This window comes from Sesamum indicum, linkage group LG3 (genome assembly GCF_000512975.1).
Source record: "Sesamum indicum cultivar Zhongzhi No. 13 linkage group LG3, S_indicum_v1.0, whole genome shotgun sequence".
Taxonomy (NCBI): domain Eukaryota; kingdom Viridiplantae; phylum Streptophyta; class Magnoliopsida; order Lamiales; family Pedaliaceae; genus Sesamum; species Sesamum indicum.
Genome location: NC_026147.1, coordinates 7,074,486 through 7,101,636, shown reverse-complemented (window position 1 = coordinate 7,101,636; position 27,151 = coordinate 7,074,486). Strand labels below are relative to the sequence as shown.

At 36.9% G+C, this 27,151-nt stretch overlaps 1 protein-coding gene and 1 pseudogene across 1 annotated transcript; one reads left to right on the top strand and one right to left on the bottom strand.

The window, feature by feature from the left end:
* On the top strand, window positions 9,493-10,078 carry LOC105157592 (annotated as a pseudogene).
* On the bottom strand, window positions 20,209-22,150 carry LOC105157526. Its single transcript, XM_011073928.2, has 3 exons — window positions 21,819-22,150; window positions 21,520-21,625; window positions 20,209-20,779 (listed from the first exon to the last, which is right to left on the bottom strand). The coding sequence occupies exons 1-3, from the start codon at window positions 21,971-21,973 to the stop codon at window positions 20,522-20,524; spliced, it is 519 nt and encodes a 172-aa protein (XP_011072230.1). The 5' UTR covers window positions 21,974-22,150; the 3' UTR covers window positions 20,209-20,521.

The window sequence follows — 27,151 nt, the reverse complement described above, 5'->3', positions numbered from 1 at the left end:
ACAGCACAGAAAATCCAGAGCCTTACAGAAGATTGTTAGGGAGGCTGTTCTATTTGGGATTTACTCGGCCTGACATATGCTAAGGAACTCAACAGTTAAGCCAGCATATGCAGCACCCCAGCAAGTCCCATTGGGGAGCAACTCTTCACATGGTGAGGTATCTAAAAGGAACAACAAACAAAGGACTCCTGTTCAATTCTGAAAAAACCTTTGAGCTCCAAGCCTTTTGTGATGTTGATTGGGCTAGCTGCAAAGATACAAGAAAGTCTCTCACAAGATATTGTGTATTTCTTGGGAATGCTTTGATTTCATGGAAAACAAAGAAGCAGACTACCGTGTCAAGGTCATTTGCAGAAGCAGAATACAGGAGCATGGCCACTACTACTTGTGAACTGATTTGGATTTTCAACCTATTACATGAATTACATATACATTCACCTACACCTATTAAGTTTCATTGTGATAACCAGGCAGCCTTATACATAACCGCAAATCCAGTCTTTCATGAAAGGACAAAGCACATAGAAATTGACTGTCACATAGTTAGAGACAAATACAAACAAGGATTTATCTTGTCATTACACATTTCATCCAGATTACAGACTGCGGACATATTTACTAAGGCTTTACCTGGACCAAGATTTATATTTCTCAATTCCAAGTTGGGTTTTGTCAATCTTTTTACAAGCTCCACTTGAGGGGGGCGTTAAAATTAGAGAATTCAGCTGCAGCCTTCTTCACTCCATGTTAGCAGCATTGCAGTTTGAAGAACAGAGCATCATCCTACAACTATAGTGATGGAGTAATCGCCTTGCAGAGCTCTGACGCTTTTATTAGTGGAATTACGTTTTTCCCTTCATTTGTAATAGAGTAGAGTTGTTGTTACTTTTCTTTATCGCATTCACGTTTATATTAGTGGTTTTACGTTTCTTGGTTGGTGCGAGTTAGTTGTGGTTATAGCCTTTATAAAAGGCTCCTCTTCTTCGTTGGAGAGAACAGAGATTTTACTGTACTTCTTCTGCAATATATGAGTTTGATTGCTTTCTCTTTACAAATGGCAAACACCTTTCCTTCCACTGCAAATTTTACATTGTCAGTTGGATTGTGATAGATGGGATGGAGTGCTTACCCGTTTACATACTCGGATAAAACGTGGATTGTATAATTATAATTCTGTTTACCTGCATGTATTAATTCCACCCATTATTATTTCTATTGCCTTTTTGCCCCCTTCAATTTGCCAAATTACAGAACGCAGTTGTCCCCCAATGGCCCCACCCCCCCTCTTCGTCTTTTCCCTTCCCTCTCTTTCCCCAATTTTTGCTTCCACATCGTTCGGCTGCGAAACGGGGAGCCTTCCTCCTAACTGTTCCAATCAACGATTTCAACCACCGTATTCTCGGTAAGTTAAACGTTATCCAAACATTTCCTGCAAACATGAACGTGATATGTGTACCGATTGTAATCTTTACCCGAATTCTTATCTCGATTTTTAGGGTTTCCGAATTTTCATATTTCCATCTTGCAGGCATGCACTTCCGTGGCTTCCTAACCCTTTCCGTACATATCCCCAAAGGTAATTGCAACTCTTTATTCATTTCGTTTACCCCCCCTTCATGTCCGCAGTTCTGAATTTAAATTTGTTGTGTTATTTTTGTTACAGCTCACCTACTACTTCACTGAACGCAAACAATACTTTGTACCCTCTGCTAGATATAATTTCTTCGTGGTTAAAAGCTTTGCTCTCTGTGAAAAATTTGTCATACACCTGGTACTTGCACTGTTATTTGTGAAATGCGTTATTGCATTTACATCATACTGTATGCTTTCCTTACTATGACTACTGTGTAATGGTCTTGTGCGTCGACGTTACTAACTACAGTACTTATAAATACATATTACACATATATGATGTTTAGCTTACCATGTGGTTCCTAATGTCCTCACGTTGCATCCCTTAATTGTTAGTATCTAGGGCATTTATGATGGATACCTCTCGTTGCAAAAATGATTTCAGTAGTAGCGATTCCAAAGGTAGAACCTACAGTAGGTACGTTCTTCTGCATCAACCGAATTTGTTCATCTTTTTACCGTTGTGGTAGGGATGTTGTCTTACGCACCTCGTGGACTGCCCTAAATTCGAGTTGAAGATTTCACGGGTGCTCTGGTAACGAGGTTTGTTATTTCAGTACAAAGTTACTCATGTGCATACAATGATCGCTGGATAATTCGTATATGCTATTCTCAACGTGAATGGATCATTCCTGCATTGTTGCCCATCCCTTATGTAATACATGTATATATATGCCTCACGTACGATTCTCTATAATCAGGGTCAGTACTGCGGCACGTTCCAATGGGTGGACCCCCCCCCCCATCTGCTGCAGGTCAAAAGAGATCATCCCCGAACTATTGAATCGTATCTCCGAGTACAAAAGCCGGATGAAACGTTTGGATGATCGCCTACAAGAGGAGGAGATGCGAAGTCGAAGATTAATAAATTATTTGATCGTCTTAATCATTGTTTGACTAATAACTGTTTCCATTGCGTTGAATATCTAACCTTTCTTAATCACTCCGATTGTGTATAATTTTTTGTTAGCTCAGGCATTTCATCCACGCTTTACTTTATGCAATTTTTTTGAAAACATGCGCTGCAGTCAACAAGTAAGTTCTCATCAATCATACGTTCTAATTTTTATTAAACTATTTCTTCCATACTGTATATGCATGAAATTCCACATGTTTTCAATACTGTTAAGTTTTCCATTGTTATTAAATATAGCTTGGGCCTTATGAGTACACTGCACATGTAAAACACTTCACATTGCGACTACGATTAGGGTATTCCATTGTATGGTGAAGTTGGCATTACTTATCATCATATTTATTAAAACATCTGCACGTGTACTTTTTGCATCCAGTCGGAATATTCCAACATCCCTCATTCAAATTGTGTAGTGCATTCATTCATCCAACTACCCATCCACCAACTACTTCATTTATTGTGCCGTCACTTTAACCATTAACTGTGGAGCTGCAGATGTGAATAAATTTGATGAGAAATGTTCAAAATGCCGGCAGCCTGCACTGGTTTATACATCTGCTGCATATGCATTTACTACTAATGCTTGTCATTTCCTACACCAATGCCACACTTTGCGATTAATTACTCCCATCTAACTTAATGTAATGCGACATGACAGTTTAATTACTGGAGGATTTTCACTTTGGCCACACTGACAATTGTACAGTTCTCTCCATCCATTGGCCAAAACATCAAGTCATAATCCCCAGCGACGCCTATAAATGTGACTGCATTTTCCATTTTTGATTTGCAACATCCTTTTTCTACTTTTGTACACCCCCAAACATACTTTTTATGTAAATACCGAATGATGTGGCCAGACAGGTTCTACTTCCAGCTCTACATGGTCTATTGTTCGAAATGGACAAAGGGCAATGGAGTCAACTTTTATTACTAAACTCCTCAACCATGCCAAGAAAGGTCGTTTTCACCCCGACCATGAGAACACCTTCGCGATAACTGATGCTTTGGAAGCTGTCCATAAAGATCACAGGATTAAGATTGATCTTCATTGGGGAAAGTACGACGTCAAGTTCTTACGCGAGAGGCACGATTTTTCGAAAGTTGATTGCCCGTCGGGATGTAATCTGCAACACTGGGCTACGTTTTATGATAGCGCTTGACTCAACTTGGAAGGAGTTCTGCAAGGTGATCTATTTTTTTTAACAAATTTATGTACATGTTTTTTCATTAGTAAATCGCGGACAACCATTAGAATGTGCACTTGTGTTGTTTGTGATGTATGACTTTTTATTTGCAGGAATCCCATATCGGCAAATGCTACGTGAATGCTTATGAAGATAGGTGAGACGATCTTTGTAAGCTCTTTGCCCAACCGGTGGACTCAGACTCCACTTCTGTTGACGATGCTAGCCCTGAAACACAAGAAGGGGATTCCAAGGAACAATCCGATCATACTGTCACCCTTCAACCTTCCGAGCTTGTGGGAGTTGCACAAAAGGATCCTTGCCCATACGGCTATGTCTTGGATAGCTTACTTCGAGTTCATCCCTCTGGAATTTCTTCGATGATTTCTACGAGTGCGATGATGATGCAGACTCATTGCAGCCACTGCCAGGTGTTCCAAGTGCCGGCCAGAAATGCTCAGACACCAAGTGTGGGAGCGTTGCCGCTGCACGGTCTGAAGGGCAAGCCAGCTCGTGCGCGTCGAATCGAACTCCAGTGAAGAAGGTTGATTGATGCATCAAGAGTTTGAGTGCATTCTGTTGGAACAATCTGAGGAAAGGGTTTGAGGAAGGAGGTTGTTGGAAGTGTCTGTCGTTCATGCATACATGGAAACGTTTGTATTATATTCTGTAGATATACATATATATATATATAGATATTAATGTACGTATGACAGATCACGGACTTTTCATTGGGACTTATGTTGTCTGTTGCCAACATTGTCTCATTCCGCTGTAACTTAATTAACTTTCACCTTTAGCACATCTATAAATGGTTTTCATTCTGTCTAAGACTGTAGACCACTAATTAGAACTGTCATATAAGGCAGGGAATGTTTGTTAGTCACTGTTGCAGGTTGTTCTTTTTGGTCTTATATGATTCCCTGGGTTCCATATGTTTTGTGGACCACCTGCACGTGTTACTCGTATTGTCCGTACTAATGTATAAATTCTATTAATTAATGAATGTACGGATGGTTTTATGTATGTAGCTAAATTTTATTTACGTCTTCTTTGCAATCTCCATTTCTGTGTTCTTGCAAAATAATTTTTCCAATCTGCAATTTGCAATCTCCACTTGTGTATTGTTCTCCATAAATTAATCCACCAAACATCTTGTAATTCATTATGTGAATGGGGATATTAACTTTGTCCCTTTGTTGTAGGAATGTAAAATGAATGTACCATAAATTAAAACATGGACTTCATATACTAGGTCACTACGTTATCAATAATCTGATTTTATGTATCCACACTTAACCGTACAATACGCACACAAAGCAGATTACGACGACACTATGTCTTGATTTGCAATGCAGTCTTAAGTACGCAGTTAATTATGCCAATGTGGCCTTTTCTTCTGTCATCGAATCCGGCTCGAATACCCGCTCATTTAAAAGGCATGTCTCTTGACTTTTCCTGAAAAGTGCGTCCATTTATTCACAAACCCTATTCACCTTCTTCCTCCATTCTTACTCTTCACCCACCGCCGTACGTTGCTAACATCGCCATATGCCGCGCTGCAAGTATCCCATGGGTCAAGCACGGTAGTTTTATACCCCCACTTGGACCAAGAAAGTCGACACCGCGTTCTGCACCTACCTTCACATCCATGTGCTCATGGGCAGTCCACAGTCCAACCCGTTACTTTCCGCTAACTATGCGTTCAGAAACTCTGCAGATGCGGTGAACGAGTATGCCGGCCACGCCTTGTTTTATGATTTGATTACTGAGGCGCCTGCGTTTGAGATTCGACACTTTTGGTAAGCTGCTTCAGGAAACAAACATACGATGGAACGAAGAGGCGAACAGGATGTCCAGTACAAGAGAAGACTAGCGCCGGATCATATGGGTATGAGTTCTTCTATATGCATTCCGAACCTGCTGTTAGTGAGTTGTAAATTTGGGCTTTGAAAACACTATATTTTGCAAGAAAGGCCCTTCGCCAAGGCTTACTACTACTTTAGTGAGCCGCAATGGGATTAGTTTCGGGAGGTCTTCTGTGGATGTGAGCTTGCGTCTTTCTGTGGAAACACTGATGATATTGACGACTTCAGTTCGGATGGGCCTTCCGGATTGGACGTCATATACTTGGGGATGAAACCTGATGATGAGTTGGAGGTGATTGATAAAATTACCAGTGAGGATGATAGTTGATTCAAGTCTGTCTAATATGCGGCCTTACAAGGATGCTTTATTTTGATGCAGGTGTGCACGCCGTCCACGAAAAAATTTCTCTGTCTATGTACGAACGTTTGACGCTAGTCCTTTTTTTTTTGTTTGTATATTGCTGCTGAATATTTTTCTCTTTTGTGTTGTTTTGATTTTCATGGAGGGAATATGAATGGACGGTCATGTATGGCCCTCATGGTTTAGTCTTTAATTTCATGTAGTTTCCCTTCTGCAAAAGATCGTCATCCTCTTTTCCATTCGTTCATTTTGTTCATTGTAATTCACAGTAATCGTGGGACAACACCAAAAATTATTTTAAAACGTCCTAATCCGATTGCATGTCATCCACGTTCTTATTTATCCAGCATGTTAAGCCTTGGGTACATGTGTGCGTGCGAAACCCTTGTTTATGGGATGTAGTGGGTTCCGTACCAAAACACAGAACACAGTAATTATTACTCTTGTAATCCTTTGCTACGCATACGAATCTTGTGAACTTTTTGTTGTCCCAAAACACGCAAACGAGTACCACAACTACATAATTACAGAATGCATGTGTACATAAATTAATTAATTGCGGCAAAAACACGAGATAAAGCAATAAATCTTCTTTTATTCTGCGGTTTCCAAAGACTCTTAACACACTTCAAACGACGGAATGATGAATAGCTGCGCATTATTGCTTGAAATTGTTCGGTTACCACCCAGTTCACAAACGGTCACCTACAAATTTGCTTTTAAACGCGTCATTCCAGTCACTCTTCTATCCCTCATTGCGTCCCACCCGAGTCACTTGACCCTTCTTCTTCAACACAATACCCCCTACATCATTCGAAAGCTCCAATCCCACTATGCCGCAGTGGAAAATCCCGATGGGTCAGAGCAGGTACTTTTACACTGCGATATGGACGAAAAACAGTAGATGACACATTCTGTAACTATTTATATTATCATTCTATCATAGGCAGAAACCATTCGACCCTTCGAACCCAGATTACGGCTCATTGTGCACCGCTGAAGCCATAAGGGAGTTTGTTGTGCGGTCATGAAATTTGAATTTCTTTCAAGACAGACTCCGTTTGTTGTGTCTCCGATACGAGACGTTTAACACGAGACGTTTAAGAAGGTGCTTGAAGAACCAGGCATCACATGGAACAAACAAAGCAACCGGATGAGTGGCGAGATGGTCCAGTGGAGGAGGCTCATACGGGTATGGTAGTGTGTATGGTTATTTGTTTGGCATGATTTATTTACGTATCATCTTTCTTACTCAAACTACGTGGGTTTATAGGAGCAGCCGTTCGCTAAGGCATACTTCTACTTCTGGGAGCCGAAATGGGAGCATTTGGAGAAAATTTTTGGTGGCACTGCGCTTATCCCGTTGCAGGCAACTTCCGTGGAGATTGATGAATACCAGCCCAGCGATGAAGAACCAGATATTGTCTTCTTGGGGAAGAAACCAAGGATGGAGCCGGAGGTGATTGATTTGGTGTCCAGCGAGGACGAAAGTTGACGAATGTACCTGGGTCGGGCAACGATGCGTTTGTCTTGGTTGGAAGTGTTGAATGTTTTGTTTTTTACCTCATCGTGTCGTAATGGAAGGGAGAACATTTTCTTTGCTTTGTACTCGAACAAATTATTGCTTGCTTGCTCAATGTTTTATTTGTTGCCAATGCTTGCAAACATATATTCCTTTTTTATGTTGTTTGAAATCATATGTTGTGTTTTAAATAATTGAGTTTTAGAGTCAATTTAAAGGCTCATCACAAACATGCAAATTTTCACTGAAAAAACACGCACTTGTCCACGGTGCTGATCTGATGCGTTACATATAAGGACATATATCAACCTTATGCGTGTTTTTTAATAGATTGGAAGTGGTATGTTTTTCTTAAAAAACATACTGATCATGGATTTGATGTGTGACATTGCTTGACCCATGAAGGTAGCCGATGCTTGTGAAATTGAGGATTCAAGCCATCTACTTGCTGCTTTTGCTTCACAGACATCTGCAGATTACTGTGTTGATGGAGCTGGTCTTTGTTGCACACGATGGACCGAAGATAGAATGAAAAGAAGAAGAACAAATCGTGTTTTGTATCACAGAGGCGCATTCACATTTCCTTTAAATTTGTGGGGTATTTGTATAGTCGGACAACTTGTTTCCAGAACATGAATAATGAAGCACACTTCGTCTGCTTATTCTGGTCTGTAACAGAACACAAAAAATTAATGCAAACCATAGCTTCAGTCAGTTTTCTCTATGATTTTTCTTCCACTTTCGTTGCTTTATTACATTGGACATTCTACAACAGCCAGCCTTGTCCCCCCCCCTGCCACAGCATTTGGCTTTTACGCAACCAGCCAAATGAAAGGCTGTTGCATCAGGCTTTGCGTGAAGCCAGTAGCGGCCAGCCTTTCTTTAATCTCGTGAGTGGGCAGCGATGGGTCAGTCAATGTGACCCATCACTGTGTAATTTTCTATAAAATATAATAAAAAATCACCACCCAACATCTATAAATTCAGAGCATGATGCTTTCAATTCTCATTGCACACAACGAAGCTTTGTATTTTACTTTCATTCAGAAACCTTTTGTTCGGATAGTTTGTATACATATTCGCTTTTGGGTTTCACTTGTTTCTTTCCCCTTGCAGATAGGTACACGCCGTGTGTACGCCATATGCTATAGAAATATATTATCTGAACAAGCCCAACATAGGTCCGATGATACTCCCGAAGGTTATATAGCCGCCGTAATGAAGATGTTTTTGGTCGATATACCACTATCTCATGCAATTCATAGTGGATATACCACTATCTCATGCGATACTTGGTGGATATACCACTATCTCAGTCAAGACTCAATACGTCGCCAAAGGGTGTCTGATCGTATATCCATGGAAGCATATTCACCCAAACATTTTGAAACTTCATTGCAAGTTCAGTTTGGGGGAACTGGTTTGAGGGGTACGATCAACAACATAAACGGGGGAGATGAATAAGAAGTAAGTTAGAGACGTACGTTTGACTGCATCTATATGTCCCTGTAACTAACGAATTGATGTTTTCCTTGTCATGGCACTGGTCATCGGAATGTCGGTTCGATTGTAATGACAATGAGGCGCAAATTAAGCCACAGAGAAATGTGGGCAACTAAATAATAAAGAATCGGCGTCAACGCAGCAAACGAAATTGTGAAACTGGTGGACATTTGTCCCATGTAATTATTATTTTTAAATGTAATGCAATGATAACATTATATTATAGGGCAAATTGCAATTTTCGTCCAGTTTCTTAGGGGCGGTGGCGTTTCCAGTCCAGGTCTTTTCCAAAATAGACTAGTAGAACAGTAATTAAAAAAATTTAGCGATTTTAGGACAAATTACCCTAAATTGACCGGAATTTTGCACGAGGTAGGCACGTGAGCGTTTGAAAGTTGGGGAAAGCTGACGTGTCCGATTAAATGGATTAGGTGTAAAAAAAAAGGGGGCAACATGACGTGGCAAAGCTGGCATGGAAAAAAAGACCACGTCAGCTTGCCAACATGGATTGCAATTCGGTGCTTTGGGAGAGTTGTTTGTATGAGGAGGGCGAGAAATTGTATAATGTGTTGTTGGAGTATGCTCCCGATGGCGCTTTGGCTGATAAGCTTAAGAATTCCGGTGGTGGGGGGATGCCGAAATCTGAAGTTCGAGGATACACAAAGGCTTTGCTCAAAGGGATTCACTATATTCACAAGTTCGGGTACGTTCACTGTGATATCAAGCTTAAAAACATTCTTTTAGGCGTGAATGGCCGCGTGAAGATCGCCGATTTTGGGCTGGCGAAGCGGGATGGAGGGAGAAAAGGCATCGCGATGGGGTGCGAATTGAGGGGCACCCCTTTGTACATGTCGCCGGGAGCGAGTAGGCGCGTCCGACGGATATTTGGACACTTGGGTGCGTCGTGGTGGAGATGTTGTTTGGAAATTCGGCATGGTGGTGCTCAGATATCGCTGAATTGATGATGAGAATTGGAGTAGGTGAAGAAGTGCCAGAGATCCCAGAAGTTTATCGGAGGAAGGGAGAGATTTTCTTGGTAAATGTTTCGTGAAGGATCCAAGCAAGAGATGGACGGCGGAGATGCTTTGACGTGACCTTTTTTTCCACGTCATGTTGCCCCATTTTTTTTACACCTAATCCATTTAACCGGTCACGTCAGCTTCCCCCAACTTTCAAACCTCATGTGCCTCCCTTGTGCACAATTCTGGCCGATTTAGGGTAATTTGTCCTAAATTGTCAAATTTTTTTAATTACTATTCTACTATTCTATTTTGAAAAAGACCTGGACTGAAAACGCCACCGCCCCTAAGAAATTGGACGAAAATTACAATTTGCCCTATATTATATTTGGCCTTTATAATAAAATTAGTTGTATATACGTATGTATAAGGCTGGGTAAACTTTTGTCTTCCCGACTTAGTTGTTGCTGGTGGTAATGAGGAGAAGCGTTATACGTAGCACGTCCTTCACACACTGATGTACGTGTACGTAAGGCTGCCAAAACGACCGCTTTTTGGAGTGGTCAAAGCAGCAAAATTACATGAGAAACCTCAAAAAATAATCGAAAAGTGAAAGGGTGAAAAAAAATCACTCCTGTAGTTTTCCACCGCCAATAGGGTTTATTTTATGACCGTTGGCATTCAATGTAGGAGAAGCAATTATTACCTAAATGCAAATGAACACAAATTAGGTGTTTTTTATGTAACTGGTCACCGGCATCATGTAGCCGTTCATTAGTCTACTCGGTGACCCTTACCCAGAACACCCGCCCTTTCATTTATTCCTTAACTCTGCCAACAATCACAGAAGTTTTTTTCCCCACCGGCAATGACCAAAATGTATTCAGCCATGCCGAGACAGAGAGTGCCCATGGGACAGAGGAGGTATCTTTATACCCGGATATGGACTAAAGAAGTGGACCAAATTTTCTGCAATAGCTTATACTATGACAGTATGCGGACCCCATGCGGCTGGAGAACGAGTCTTTGCAGAGTGCCGCCGATGCTGTTAACAAATTTGCTGGGAGAACGTGGTCGATGGACTTTTTCCAAAAGAGATTGAACCTGCTTCGGATTCTGCACGATACATTTGGGATGTTGCTGGACGAACCCCACATCGCATGGAACAAGGAAACTAACAGGATGTCGGGACGGAGACAGTATTGGAAGGATATCATTTGGGTAAAGCATTCCTGAATCCGACTCGAATATATTCTGTATGTAAGTAATAGTATTGGTTTGTTAAAATTTTTTGGTTTGCAGGCAAATCCATTTGCGAAGGCGTACTACTACGTCGGTGAGCCAAGATGGGAGCAGCTGAGTGAGATTTTCCTTGGGAAACTTCCTTCACCTTGGCGTTCGATGAGCAACGACATTGAGCCCATGGAGAATGGAACGAATGTTGCAGACTTTGAATTCCTTGGGATGAAAGACAATGTGGAGTCTAAGGTCATTCAGGGGGTGCCCAATGATCAGGAGAAGTAAAGGAGGTGGGATGGTTTCCGTGTTCAAGGATTGATGGCGGTGGATTATCGGTACAAGCGGAAAGGAAAAAAAAAAAGAAATTTGGTACAACAAAGACGTTATGTATGGTCATGAAGTTCCTTTTGTAAAAATATATTTGCCTTATGGACAGGAGAATGACTATAATTGCAAAAATGATTTGTTTGGATAGCCTAACATGCATCCAACCCTATTATATGTTATGTATGAATTGCATTATCTATTTTATTTGTTTTGTGACCTTAATGAAGCTCGTTCCAGTACAAACCACCCACGCTGCTAAGGAATTGCAATAATCATATCGGACGCAGAATATTACTAAATAACCGTTGATTACCAATGAACGTAATGATAGCCTGCACCGTTCACGAAGACGCGCCTAAAGAGTAATAATTACGCGGTTGTGCTGCAGCAGTAAGGGAACTTGGGCATTCCTCCAATAAATACAGCATTACCTCGCATACCGCGTACTGAAGCAACCCAACCAAGTTAAAATTAATAAACACTTTCTTTGAAAAATATTCTTCACTTTTTGAAGAGTCATTGACATAATCAAAATGCCGAGACACAGACGTATGGGATAGGGTCGTCACTTCTATAGTTCAAGGTGGACGCAGAAGGTTGACAACGTGTTCATCGATGCAATCGCGTTCCAGACTTTCCTGGGCAGGCCCCAGTCGGATCGACGGGACGAATATCATGTCGTTGACCTACGCTGCCACCCAGGTGGACAGGTTCGTCCGACGACAATGGCCGGTGAATTTTTACAAAAAAAAAAACTTTGCCTCGTGAGGTTATGCTACGACACCTTCAGAAAAGTTCTGGCAGATCGGAGTATAACATGGGATAAGAACACGAACCGGATGAGAATATTCTGGGTATATTTTTTAAAAACTGAAGCCTTAATATTTTGTATGTAGGTTCGGTACCATAGTAATAACTTTGTCAAATATCCTGTTTTCATGCCATAACCCGGCGAACATAGGCCACACCATTCGCTAGGGCATATCGTTACTCGGGCGAACGCAGGTGGTGGGAAATGAAGGAGATTTTCTGTGGCGATGACGTTACTCCATCTGACGCAACCACGTCTGACGACGGGGATGATTGCAGCCACGGCGGATCTGGGACATATTCGAGGAGAGTGCAACATCAAGGGGAGATTGAGGTAATTGATTTGGCGACAAGTTCGGAAGACAAATGACGGTCGCCGGTCAAAGGTGGAAGGCAGAAGATGGCAGATTGTTTAGGATGGAGGGAAATTGTATAACCCATAATTTGTGTACGGAATTATGTCTGTTACTCAGATGTTGAATATTATACAACTTATCGTTTTGTTACTCCGCACTTGTATTTTAGGGGTTTTGCTTAGCACTCGGTGCGTCTGATGATTTCTGGTTTAAAAGGCATATTAGCATGTTGTATATTTGGAAATGGCATTACGAGCTCCGTAAAGATGCTGTTACGGATTTACGTGTGGGGTATATTCACACAAGATAGTTTGAACAAGTGCCAAATAGCAAAAAAAGGTTAAAAAAAATGTTGTTTCTGTAATGTAGTATGGACGCATAACAAATGAACAAGAAAAATAGCGGAATACAGTAGTCATAAGCATCGGTTGCAACATTCTGCAAGCATTGTTCAGTACATAAATGCAGATCAAACAAAATATATGAGTTCAAAACAAATACAACGAGGATGGTAAGTTTGTGCATAGTGACAGATAGGGTATGTAGCAGAACATAGTGACATTTACAGGCATCAAACCCATTCCAGCCCAGTAGGACGCTAAAATCTTGCTTGCAAGCATTAGAGGAATGAACTTCACTCTGGAATCCCTTGTCAACCCTTGAAAAAGCTCCATCTCCTTGGGATCCTTCACTAATCTATTTGCCACCATCCACTGTTCGTTCTCGTTAAAGCCTTCCAGCTCTCTAACTTGTTGCAAGATCAATGAACGATGTTCCGGATCTCCAAACTCATTTTCAAGGACCCTGGTCAACTTTCCCAAGTGCGCGTTGGCCGATTCACAGAAGTTAGTAACCATCTCAACCAATCTTGGGAAACCATCATGGACATCGCTCGCCCTGCGTTTCCTCAACAAAGATCAACCAGCCCATTTGCCTGCACTAGATGAATTCTGCGTGGGATCAACGTTAGGATTGAAAGAGGAAACCGGTTCATCCTCAAGCCCTACATCACATGGCTCCGGAATACAATCGTCCTCCCGCACATTACATTCTTGCGTCTCAACAATCTCCTCGTTCGTAATGTCGTTGGCCTCTTTAAGTGGGTCCGCGCTTCGTTCTCCAGTTGCATGGTCCCTCCCAAATATTTCTCGCTAAGCAGTAAAAAATGGCCATGTTTTTTGTCTCATCCCCTTGGTGGGTGGATCCATCTGGAACAGCATTACGACGGAGGTAAAAAAATAAGTGAAATGGACAGTATGATATTGGTTAAAGCAGGGAGCAAACGAGCGTTTTACGTTCATACCTTGACGTAATCATCCCAGACTGCATCGTCTTCAACGGTTACCATGTTCCGACTTTTGTCCCAACCAAATCCAGATCTTGTAAGCATAGTGGTCAGAGTAGAGTACTGTTTTTTTCCATACGTGCAGTTTTAAGGAGATGTGTGGTTTTCGGCCTTTATATTGGACTGTGGGAAATGCTTCGTGATAGGCCTCCAATTGGCCCAAATACCCATTCCTGAAACTATTATCGCATTTCTAACCTGTTACCACCAAATTCTTCAGTGCTGCAACCAGATAGTCCTCCGCCAATATAGTCCACATGCGGCAGCCTGAAGGCCTATCTCTGTTCCCACCACGACGACGCGGCATGCTGCTACCCTCATCAGAACCAAGCTCCACATTCTGATTGAAGATTGAGCGGGAAACCGTGCTTAAACCTGCACCAAATAATGTATCGTTAGGTAAACTGTCTGAATACAATAGAATATTACTCAATTACGTGAACTGAACAAGTAATGTGAACTACATTGAAACCATGAAACCAAACAACAAATGAAAAATAAATAGGATGGGTGCGAAAAGAAAGAAGAAATTTATTGTGAACGAGTAGCCATCGAAGAAAAACAACCAAACAAACAAGTGAGAAGAACGAGGATACAAAATGCTTCAACGATGATGTCGTCTCCACTATCGATACACCTAATGCCATTACGCTCTCGTGATTACAGCTCAAATGTCAAATAACAAGTTTGACGTTAGGGACTATGGGAAAAGACTCTAACGAACGTAAGCATCATCATTATTATTGTATAAGAATGGCTCATCAACGGCGGCTTGTCCACTCGTTGTACATCCGACGTGGCCAATGATCCCTCCAAGTGGTTCACGTGGGGCTGGTCTCTATGTTCCAGACAATTTCAGGCTCGTTGTCCGTCTCATCAAGTCCGACAGTAGGCAACTCATTTTCCAGCGGGTCATCGGGCATTTCTTGTCTTAGAAAATTATGCAGTAAGCAGCAGGCCAAGATAACCCTGGTTTGCACCTTGATGGGGTAGAATGACTGACTCCTTAAAATACCCCAGCCCATTTTAAGCAACCCAAACGTACGCTCAATCACATTACGCCTTGATGAGACTCTAAGACCACCTGGTCTGTGGATGACATCACGTAGAATACGGCTATCCGCCGCACTATCCTCCCATTTGGAAAGCACGTAAATAAATTGCATGTTTGGGTTGCAAACACCGAGAACGTTGACAGCAACATGACCCTTGCGGGTTCGGTACCTTCCCTTTTCATCTTCAGGTACGCGAACATCAATGAAAGTCCCATCCAATGCCCCCAGACATCCCTACACAACGGAGTACAATCGTCAAGGGGAAATGACATTTAATATTCAGAACAGGGACCGAATAGACAAGTCCAAAATTATGTGTGCATTTGGGACCAAACAAACAATACGAATTGTACCTTAAACCATTTCCAGCGGGGGTCCACGCATTCGTCGGTAATAGGAGTTGGCCTAGCCAAAAGGACATTGTACAACTTAATCACTGAATTCAGGACACGGTGAAAATGTTTGTGGATCGTGTTGCCGGAACGTATAAAATCATGTTTCACCATGCTATTCTTTTTGTGATGGGACACAATGCTAAGGAAAATAGCTACCTGCTCGGCTACGCTTAGGTTTTTGGTCGGGGTCACACCACCTGAGTACTGAAGCATGTAGCACAACCGACTGTTGCGGTCCATCCGGAGATTGCGCAGGCATGAGTCGTCTGAAACGGAAATCAGCCTATGAAGATGGTGAATCTGGTTCGGGATCCTAGTACTCATCACGTATCTCGAGGGCCATGTAGACGTCGGTTAGGGTTTCGACCGCCAAGGTATTTGGTAACATAAGAGAATATAGTTATAGCTACGGATAGCTCGTCGAACAAAAATCATAGAAGACACAAAGATTAAAAGACAAAAAAGTAGATTCACAGACAAGTTTTGGGCCACATGCAAGTCACCGGACTGGAAGAACTCACATTGCCGGCTGGAACATAGTGTGGATGCAGAAGGAATCCTGTAGAGGGAAGATTTGAAATGATGTGGAAGGCGTTGGTGGGAAATGAAAAGTGACAGAGAATTGAAGTCGGTGGGTGGACCTGAGTAATGTCGTCATTTCTGGTAGAAAAGAAAGGATACAAATATAAATTCGGCAGGTGCAGAAAAGTGGGATTACTCAACGGGATTCAAATCCCAACCCCCTAGCCCGGATTCATATCAGGGGTTTTATCCATCCCAGTTCCGAGCTTTTGTCTTTCATCCCGAGCTACGCAGTTTGGAAGTAAACGATGGGCTAACCCCGACTAAGGCGAAAATCCCTTGTATTCCAAATTAGTAAACACGGCCTTAAAGCATGATGCTTCTCGATCCAAATCCAGGTTAGACCCATTGTCATCCTTAAAAGGAAACATGCATGATTCATTATTCGTCATTGCAATCAATGTACAAAACGCTAGGCCTAACACTGCTTAGTCCCTCTTGAAAACTGCCCGCCAATGAGGTCAAATTTAGGAGAAATCATAGAACAAGATACATTTTGCATTAAATTTAAGGATTTATTAATTCAGATAGAAATAAATTTTAAACCAAGACAAATGTGATGCATATACTGATATTAGGTATAATAAATCAATCTTAGTATATACAAATCAACATAAACTTTAATTTTTTATGGGACAAACCGACAACCTTAGACTGAAAATTTCGACTCAGAGTCAAATTAGGGTAAAATACAAAAAATGGGGAATCAAAATGACAGGTTTTGCGACAAACCGATGGCGTTTGATTAGTCACCTCAGCCTAAAGTAAACTTACATGAAAGTTGAAGGACATGTTCACCTGTAGCAGTACATGCGCAACCTAAGACTAGTACACATGCCATATGAATTTGAACCAATTATTTGAGATGTGTTCGTTCACGTAATTACTTGATTTGACGTGATTATGATTATGATTGTGATTGTGACTGTGACTAGTATCTAAATCAGGCCTCATTTTTGTGTTATGTTTTCATACAATTTATAAGGTTGATATTAAGCCTTTTTTATGCTTTACTTTAAAAAAATTTAATTTATCAGATTTTAGAGATTCTGATTATTCTTATGATGTTGATAGAAATTTTGGATGGAAAGAACGAAAAGGAAGTTGATATGGAAACGTTTTATATTGAGGGTAAAATTTTTAATTTCAAAGTTCCAAAATTTTTTTGGGTAAAAGTAAATTTTATTAAGTAAAAAATATAATAATACAATACATCTTGCTTAATCTAAGCGGTTTCCTCGACAGGTCAAAGAATCCGTCATAAGCGATAAAGCGCACAAGTGCTAATAGCAGTAGGTAATTCTACACTAAGAATCCTCTACTGCACATCTCGAACCATCAGCGCACCCACAGTACGTGTATCTCTATGTACTCCATCAAATCGCCTAATGTTGCACTCACGCCAGATATAATACTCACACGAAGCCAAAAGAGCGCGATAAACTGTAAAAATATAGTATTTGCCTCTCCATTTACGAGCAACCCATAAAAATTTACTCCAAAACTACAATCAAATGAGATGCAAGTTCTGCAAAGGAATTCTCATCAAGGTTGAGTGTCTGGTCAAGTCCTCAGATTTGTTAAAAATAAATTTGAAATCAATATGAATGCACTAAGGATCAATGCTGAGATCTTCTCCGACACTGTCATCATGCTATTAGTATTTTATCAGTATAATCTATAAATGTATTACTAATTATGTTTGATGATAATATTATAGATAATTTTTGTCACTAATAATTATATAGTGACAAGATAATATTATTTTTACTTAATAAATATTTTTAATAATAGCTTTAAAATTATCATTTGATAATTTATCACTAATATCATATTTTCTGACAATGACTGTGAAATAGTAAAGTAAGAGAGGGGTCATCATGCTGAGCAAATGCACGTTGTATCCTCGATTTTCTTCTGAAACATATCTAATTTAATTGTTTACTAAAAAACTGAGGAAATATTTTTTCATATAAGATCAAAATGTTATTTTAGAAAATAAAATGATAAAAATATCGACTAATTTAAGTTAATTATGGGACCAAAAAAATATATTTAATCCTCCTATTTATTACTAATTATATACACGTATATGACAAGAAAAAAAATTAAGTCAAAATATGATAAAACTCAACATATATATATATCAACATTTTTTATAAATATAACTTTTATTAAATAAATGGTAATATATCGCTGCTCAAAATCAAAATCAACTTTTTCCGGACAGTGAATTATACGTTAGAAGCCAATTGCGAAAAGAGGAGAAAAGATTGTACGATAAAAGGAAGAAAATATGAGCAAAGTTGAAGAAGATAAGTTTGATTTTTTAGTACCATTTTAGGTATTTGTCAATTTATTTGAGTCAGAATTGTAGAATTCGAGCTAGACAATATCAAGAAAATTTATATATTGTAATTAACTACAATTGAAATACAAATATCTTTGAATTATGAAAACAAAAAAGTTCTATTGTAGCATTTGGAAAATATCTTCAATAATTATTATTATAATTTTCTCAGGGTAAATAACAATTAATTCCTCTGAAGTTTGATATAATTGTGAATATCTCCTCAGTGTTTAAAAACTACAAATACCCTCATAAAATGGAAAATAAATTATGCAGCCCTTAAATAAAGATGTGGAAATTACTACTTACCGTTCCTCAATATTTTTTTAAAAACAAAATACTTTTTTCTAAAAAAAAATTGAGGGTGGTTAAAGTAAATAATCTGAAGGGCGTATTAGTTTATAAAAATATTTTTAAAAATCTAAAATATATGTAAAATTATAATGCGTAATACAAAATGGTATTTTGGTTAATTCACCATAAAAATTTAAATGAAAACCTGACGAAAAATAATGGAATGGGCTCGTTGTTAGATAAACTTATAATTATGTCAAACTTTAAGACATGCGATAATATTTTTTTAATATTTCTCTTAAATTTTGTATTTTGAATGCCTCACCTGTAGACTTTCTTATTCAATTAAGAGCATGACACCAAAAATGACAAATTCGAACACTCAATGGAATTCCTAGGAGTCATCGATCCTTGAGTAGTATTTGAGGTTGTCCAAGCGGACGTTGGCGTGTACTCAAATACTACGTAATTTCAATCTTCTTCGATGCTCTCGAAACTATCAGCTTGTTTTGGAAGAAAACTACTTGAGGGCGTCAGCTGTATTTTCAAGGCCTATGGTCACATGCCCGTGATCGGGTTTTGTTATCTTTTTCTTTGATTTGGTTGATCGACAATTAAACTTAATTGATATAGATTGAAATCCACGTGATCGTCGAAAGAACTGGTTTTTCAAGCGGTTCGAGGTTGCTACCTCTTCCAAACTAGTGATTGGGCCCTAAGAAAATAAACAGATCTTTAGGCTTGTTGGATGGCCCCCAACTAAAACCCTCCAATGCTTAAATCAGTGTTTAGTTTTAAAGTCACGAAAGCAAGTCGCTGGCGAAATGGAGAGCCAAAGCGACTAGAAAGTAAAAAGTGATGAAGTCAACATACCATTAATGACTGGGGGTATTTATAGAGTGAAGCTGGGGGTCTGTTTGGTCCAATGCATGTCTACCACGTGTCTCGGCTCCTACGGTCGGGTCGCGACCCGATCCGATAAAAAAGCGCGGATCCCGCTGGCAAATTTGTAATTTTGTGCCCTTTCAGAGACAAAATAGTCTTCTTCCTCTAAATTAGGATTTACCTATATCACTAGTAAATGATACTCGTAATTTAAACAGCGTTCATAAATATCACAATTTTATTTTGAATAAACATCTTGTCAGTTAATTATTAAAATTTATAAATCTTCATTTATAATTATATGGAACTCTTATCTACCTCAATTTACAGTAAAACCTTTATAAATTAATAAACTCTCTAAAATAATAATATCTTTCGATCCTAACTTGGGCCTTTAAAAAATCATCAAATTCGATAAGATTATAAGATAATAATTTTTCAAAATTTTTTTTTATAAATATTAGGTCCCATTAAAAGTACCTAATATTCATTTTAAGATTGTTGTGCGTACTAAGATGCACCAAATTATCCACAAGTGTTCTAATGTGAGTGCCACTGAATATCAAACAATCTTTTTCAAAAATTACTTGCAAGATCATTGACTAATATAAATATATTCTCATTTTTTGCACGAGAATGAATTCATACGAAATTAAATATACATATTTTACACTGAAAATTTTAAAATAAAAACATAAACAAACAGGGCTGCCTGTTTGATTCCCATTTGGACCGCAAGGCCAAAAGCGTCTTATTACAACTAAACAAACACAAGAACAGAAGAAGAAGAAAAAGGACAACACAGGACAGATGGACAGAGAGACAGACAAACGGATGTCGGCAAGAAGATCTGTCCAGATGACACGTACGGCTGCTAAGTGCTGACGTGGAATTCACTACCTAATAACTACTATTAATTTTAATTAATTAATTATCTAAGGTTGTACCACAGGGACATGGATCTGCTGCTGCTGCGGCTGTTGCTGCAGGTTCAATCTTGAGCAGGAACGTACCATCTCCCCAGGCAAAGGTATCACCGGGATATTATCGCAGTTGCAGATTTCAATCATGAATCCATCCGGGTCGTGGAAGAACAGTTGATCAACGTAGATTCCTCCCTCTTCTACTCTCTGCCGCACCCAATCAATCCCCATTTCCGTCAGCTTCTTCTCCACCATGCCCATGTTCTCGCACTGCCATAAGAAAAGTACATCACCCACGGGAACTCGTGCACATTACGACGTCGTCTAATTGTCCGCTTCAGATCTCATTTAATTTTATATTTTATTTTTTATTTTATATATATATATAATTAGGGCTGGATGGAGTTTTGAGTTTAAAGGTCAAATTAATTAATCAAACGATGTTAATCACATTCATCTTAGTCTCGTCTAATTATAGTAATTAATACTATTAAGTATGCATGATTGCGATTGATGAGAGATATACAAAGTGCCCATTTCTGTCGTTTCTCCGTGGATTCCCAATCCAGTTCCACGTCACCTCAACGGCGACCACCTCTCGTGCATATTAATCTACTTTACTTTAATACTAATTATTATTAATTAATAATTGTTGAGTCCCCATAACTTTTTAATTAGAAAAGGGTCCGAATTTAATGCCCCTCGAGCTTCTTCTACTTGCATAATAATAGTTTAAAATTTATTATCTTTATTGCTGTATTTATTACCAAACTATTGACGTAATTAATCATAAATCTTGGAACTTTTGATATATCTTATGACGCAATCGTTCTTTTTATTACATTTGGATAAAACAAAAATGCAATTTACTCTGTATAATTTTCCAAATATGTAAATAATCCTATAAAAAAAAATAAAAATTTATTTATTTACGACATCATAGAGCTAATTAATTGCACTAAACCCTTTGAATAAATAATAAGAGGGAGTAAATGAAGAAAAATAATTACCTGGAAGGAAATGTGATTATCCTTAGGGTTAATCACGGTTTTCTTCGGCAGACTCTCAGGATCCTCCGATTGCAGGAGATGTATCCCAATTCCGTGACCAAACAACCTGCAAACACGTCAGGCACACGCTTCTGTAAGTATTCATGTAAGCAACCTACCGTCCCCAACACATGCTGACTCGTGACGCTGATCAGACCCGACCACAAAAAAAATGGAGAGAATTAAAGAAAAATATATAATCACAGCCCATTAAAATTAAAAAAAAAAAACAAAGAGTCAGGTGTTTTATTCTCGTATACCATGCTCCATCAAAGTTGAAGGAGCCGGGCCTTCGTACAGGCATAAAGCCAAGAACGTTGTGATAGAAATGAGTGGATTGATCGACTGATTGGCAGACGAGGGAGATGTGGTTGAGGGAGGAGAGGTGCAGCGGATTCCCTTTGTTCTCCTTCATATTCGAGCAGCAGATATTTTTCGTTAAAAATTCAAAGATTTTCGGCGAGATTAATGAAGGGGGGCGGGGATATTGTGGATATGGTTTGGGACAGGAGAAATGATTATTAATTAGGAGGTGTATAGAGAAAGAGAGAGAGAGAGGCGACGGAGAAGGCGGAACGATTGGAAATAGCAGCTACGTGCGTGCGTTTATATAGAGAAAAATAGATGGGAGAGTGGTTACAGCAACGTGAGGGTTGCCACTTGGGGACTTTGATTTGTACAGGTGTAGGGCGTTGGATGTCTCTGCCACGTTACATCCCACCTTGCTGACTCAGATCAGAGTTACATCGGATAATTTTGGTGTGTGATTCACCAGCCGTCCAAACATACTCCATATTACGTCCGGACGTTTGGATATTCAATTTGGTTTGAATGGGTATGATTATTTTTTTTATAGGGATAATTATACTTTTTTTTTAAGAAATTTAGTATAGGTGTACGTAGATCTATATGATTTAAAAAATTATATTTGGTATCCTTGATATTTATTTTCTTTCAATGAATCAATCACATATTAGTCAAAATTTATGAAATTTATTGATATCAGTAAAAAAAAAAGAATAATAATTTATATTTATTTTTAATTGTTTCATTACTGATTTTTGCGGATCAAATAATTTTTTCTGATCAAAATACCCTTATACATCTTCATATAGACTAATGCATGAAGGAGGTATATATTCACATTTTTAAGGGCAATTTGGTCGAAAAAAAATTATTTGACTCTCAATCAATTAGTAGTAAGTCAATATGGGGTAAATATAAATAATTCTTTAATTTTGTTTTGTTAATATTAGCAAATTTCATGAATTTTGACTAATAGATGGATATATTTATTGGACAAAAATAAACGTCAATGATAATAGATTTAAATTTTTAAATCACAAAAAGTGTATGTATAATTATACAAATCCTAGAGGAGGGCGATGTAATTATTCTTGATTTTTATAAATTGTGGATTTTGGGTTATTTGAACCCATTTTATTTAATAAATGGAGTCGATTATCAGGTACATAAAGGATACCTTAATCGAGTACCTGATATTTATTTTAAACTTTTAAAAATAAAAAAATAAAAGTAAAAATATGAATTATATAAGTTTATCTACTAATTTAATTTAATTGTGATTTTATACCATTTCTAAACATTTAATAAGTTCATATCGTAATTTGATATTAAATTTACATATCACATGTGCACTGTATGTGATGTTCTCCAGATAAAAAAAAATAATTAAAAATCAAGCATATATAACAAAGTAAATTTACAGAGTTGAAATGTAAATTGACATTAAAAAAAGTAAACATAATAATAAAATATAATAAACCCCTATTATTAAAGGTATTGTGCGGATTAGATAATAAAACTAGATTCCATAATTAATTAAAAATTTCTGATTATGAATCTCACCAATTAAATAATTAATTAATTGATCTTATGTTACAGAAATCTTCGCTATTTTTAATGCATTTGATTTTTCATAATCTAATATTATTAGTTTTACTTAAATTTAAACAATAATATTTGGATATGCAACTGATCGCTTTCATGACTAGAAAAGTTTGTGAGACCGAAGGTACCAATTTATTTTGGTACAGCTAACATCAGTCAATTTGTGGGCCCCAGACACGTCAGCTGTTCATCTTGCTCTTCGGACAACTCATGTTTTTCTTTTTAAGGTAACAATTACATATATAATTATATTAACATCTCGATATTAAAATTACATAAATTAAATTAATAAGTTAACATGATAAAAAATAATAAATAAATTATAATAACTTATATAAAATAATAGGTAATTATTCAAACCTCTAGAGAGACTTGAGCTCGTGACCTCAAATTTGCATGTGCGAAACTTTATTCAATTTTTCATTTAAATATATGAATGCTTTATTCAAATTTTAATTTAAGTATATGAATGAAATAAAAATATAATGAAAAAATTATTATAAATAGGCAATTTTTAAACTTTTCTTTATCAATTATATGCATAAATAATAGAATATTATTAATAAAAAAATTAAGAATATTTGAGTTTGCCACTTCTATATCATTTTTTCTTCTCTTGTTTTTTCAATATTTTTAATATTTTATTTATTAATTGATATATTTTTAAAATTTAAATTAATTATGCACACATATTTGAGTTTGTCACATATATTAGTATATAATATTCACAAAAATAAGACATTATTACAAAAATTAGACTATAATCCATATCTGTAAGACTCGAATCTACAACTAAGAGCTCTCCACCTCACCACTGAAATAAGGCTGCATTGACGACTGTGTTGTACTTTGTTATAACTTAATTTATGATTTGTACCCTTGAGATATTTTGGTCTTGATATATGTCTCCATCTTTGGGTTGTGCTACAATTAAAACGCATCTCTAGAATTGAAGAAATGGATTGAAATATATTTATAATTCTTACAATAATTGATGTAGAACAATACATTTAAAAAAAAAAAAAACATATAATAGAATGTCAAGATCATAAATGGGAGGTGAAAATTATACTTGATCCATACACTGCATATATAAATAAGCATTGCTATAACCTACCAATGACCAATCCTATGAAATTGGAAGTGTAAGAAAACAAGAAACCCTATACTAAATAAATACATTTTAGGTGATGATCTTCCTCCCCAAAAAGATCATTGTAACTAATTGTTTCTGCTAAAAGAGCATTTATGATAGGCACACTTGCTATTAGAGGTTGCTTTACAACAATCATTATCTTTCTTTTATTTTTTTTAGAGTAAATTATAACGAGTTCGCATCATTATAAATATTTTTTATTATTTGAAATATTATCAATACTCTCTAATATTTGATAAAATTATATAATTTTTGAATGAAAATTTAGAATTGTTAATTTTGTCCTTACTATATTATTTTAATAAAAATTAGTAAGAAAATCATTTGAGTTGGATGAAAACTTTGGAAAAATTGTAAAAGAATATGTCCACTTAGTTCATAAAAAAATATAAAACATATTTTTTTAATTAATAAGTAAATTTATAATTAATAGTACACAAAAAGATTTGTTCAACTCACCGCAAAAAATGAATGAAAATCTAACGAAAACTAATAAATTAATGGACTAATTGTTGTACGACTGTTAAAATCATAGTCATTATGCTAGTTGTTGGATGACTGTTAATATGAACGTGTGGATAGTTTCGATTTCAATTACTATTACGGGTTAAGACAGACTTTAAGGAATATAGATAAAAAGTGTGTCCGCGTAAACTTATAAGATATCGGAAACTTTTAAACTCTTTAAGAAAATGTAGGGAGTTGATCACTTATTCCTAATATCGTAACAATTTTCTTCAAATTAATTACTAATTTACTTGTACCAATATCTTATAAACTCCGTAATCTTATTTTATTTAAATATTTCATGATGTTATTAGTAAACTAAGATATGATATATTATAAATTCTAAAAACATCTTATAAGATGTAAAATATTTTAAACAAGCTCAACAAACACCTCTAACTTTGTATCCGGTGCTTGTGATATAGGTACATATACTTGGCCAATGAAATCATTATCTTTCTCTTATATATATATATATATATATATATATATAAATTTGAATGGTTTTGACTTCAATTACTGTAATTTTTAGAATAAATCATAATTATTTCTCCTGAAATTTGGTATAATATTAAATACTTTTTATACCTTCCTGATTTTAATGTCCGCCTAATAACGAGCCTATTTCAGTTAGGTTTTCATTCAATTTTTATAGTGAACTGACCAAAATACCCTTTTAAATTATGAATTATAATTTTATATATTTTATAATTTTTTTAAAGTTTTTTATGAACCAATATTCTCTCTAAATTATTTCTTTTACCCACTTTCAATTTTTTTTATATTTTCTCAAATATTCTTTTTCTTTTTTAGAAAAGTTCAACAGGGGTAAAATAGTAATACCACTTCAGCATCTAAGGGCTATATAATTATTTTTCATTTGAGGAGGGGTATTTGTAATTTTTCAAACAACAAAAAATATTAATAATTATGTCAAATCTTAAGAGAGACAGTTGTAATGTACCCTAATTTCTAAAAAAAAAAATTTGAAGCATAATTTCACTTTTCTCGAATGAAATTTATCCCCACTATACGATGATGTCATATTAATGCACTTTTAGAATATGATGATGACCACCCGAGGCTCAACGAGCAGCGATTTCCGAAAGCCTCTTTTCATAAATAACTCAAAAACTTGATCAATATGAAGTGAAAGAATCGACAATCATTCATCAAAACAAATTCTTGAAACAAGATCCATCCAACAGGAAAGATATGCAAAAATAATGCCCTAAAATGTCAAGTTACAATCAAGAATAATTGTAACCTTTTTTTTGTTATTATTTCACATCTTGTTACGATTTAATGCAATTTACCTTCATATGATATTATAAATGAGTAAATTACCCCCTTATAAAAAAAATAATAGCAATTTACTCATTCTGTGTATTTTAAAATGAAACAATTTTACCCTTATGTTTAAGGAAGTAAAGTGTTGTATTTTCAAAAAACACAGTGAAGTGAATTATTATTATTTTTTATAATGGGATAATTTGCTCATTTACAATATCACAAAAAATTTATTATATTTTTCCCGATTTTGTTACTCATTGTATTGTTTTTTTTTCCTGCAGTGGCAATAAGATATATGTGATGGACTCATATCACAGCTGGCTAGTTAGCCATATTTGTCATTATTAATTTGCCCTATAGTGATTATTAATTAGGTTTAATTAAAATAAGAGGCATTATTAGTTTAGTAGCGCCGACGTTTACCAACTGAGGCAGGGATCCGTTAGCTTGTAATGAAGACAAACCAACAAATACAAGACATGATTTCATAATCCACTTCTTTCATTAATTATTAGATAATTAATGATCATAATTTGTAGTTTATTATTATTCTTAATTGATTGTCTTATCATCCTCAGCCCAGCTTTATTGAAGTTAGGCACTCAAAATATAAAAGGAACAAAGATAGCTCTACAGCCTTCTCATATGTTCTCCATTGGTCATGTGAGTTCTACTCTTATTTTACTAGCTAGTATATATATATATATATATATTAGACACATTTTT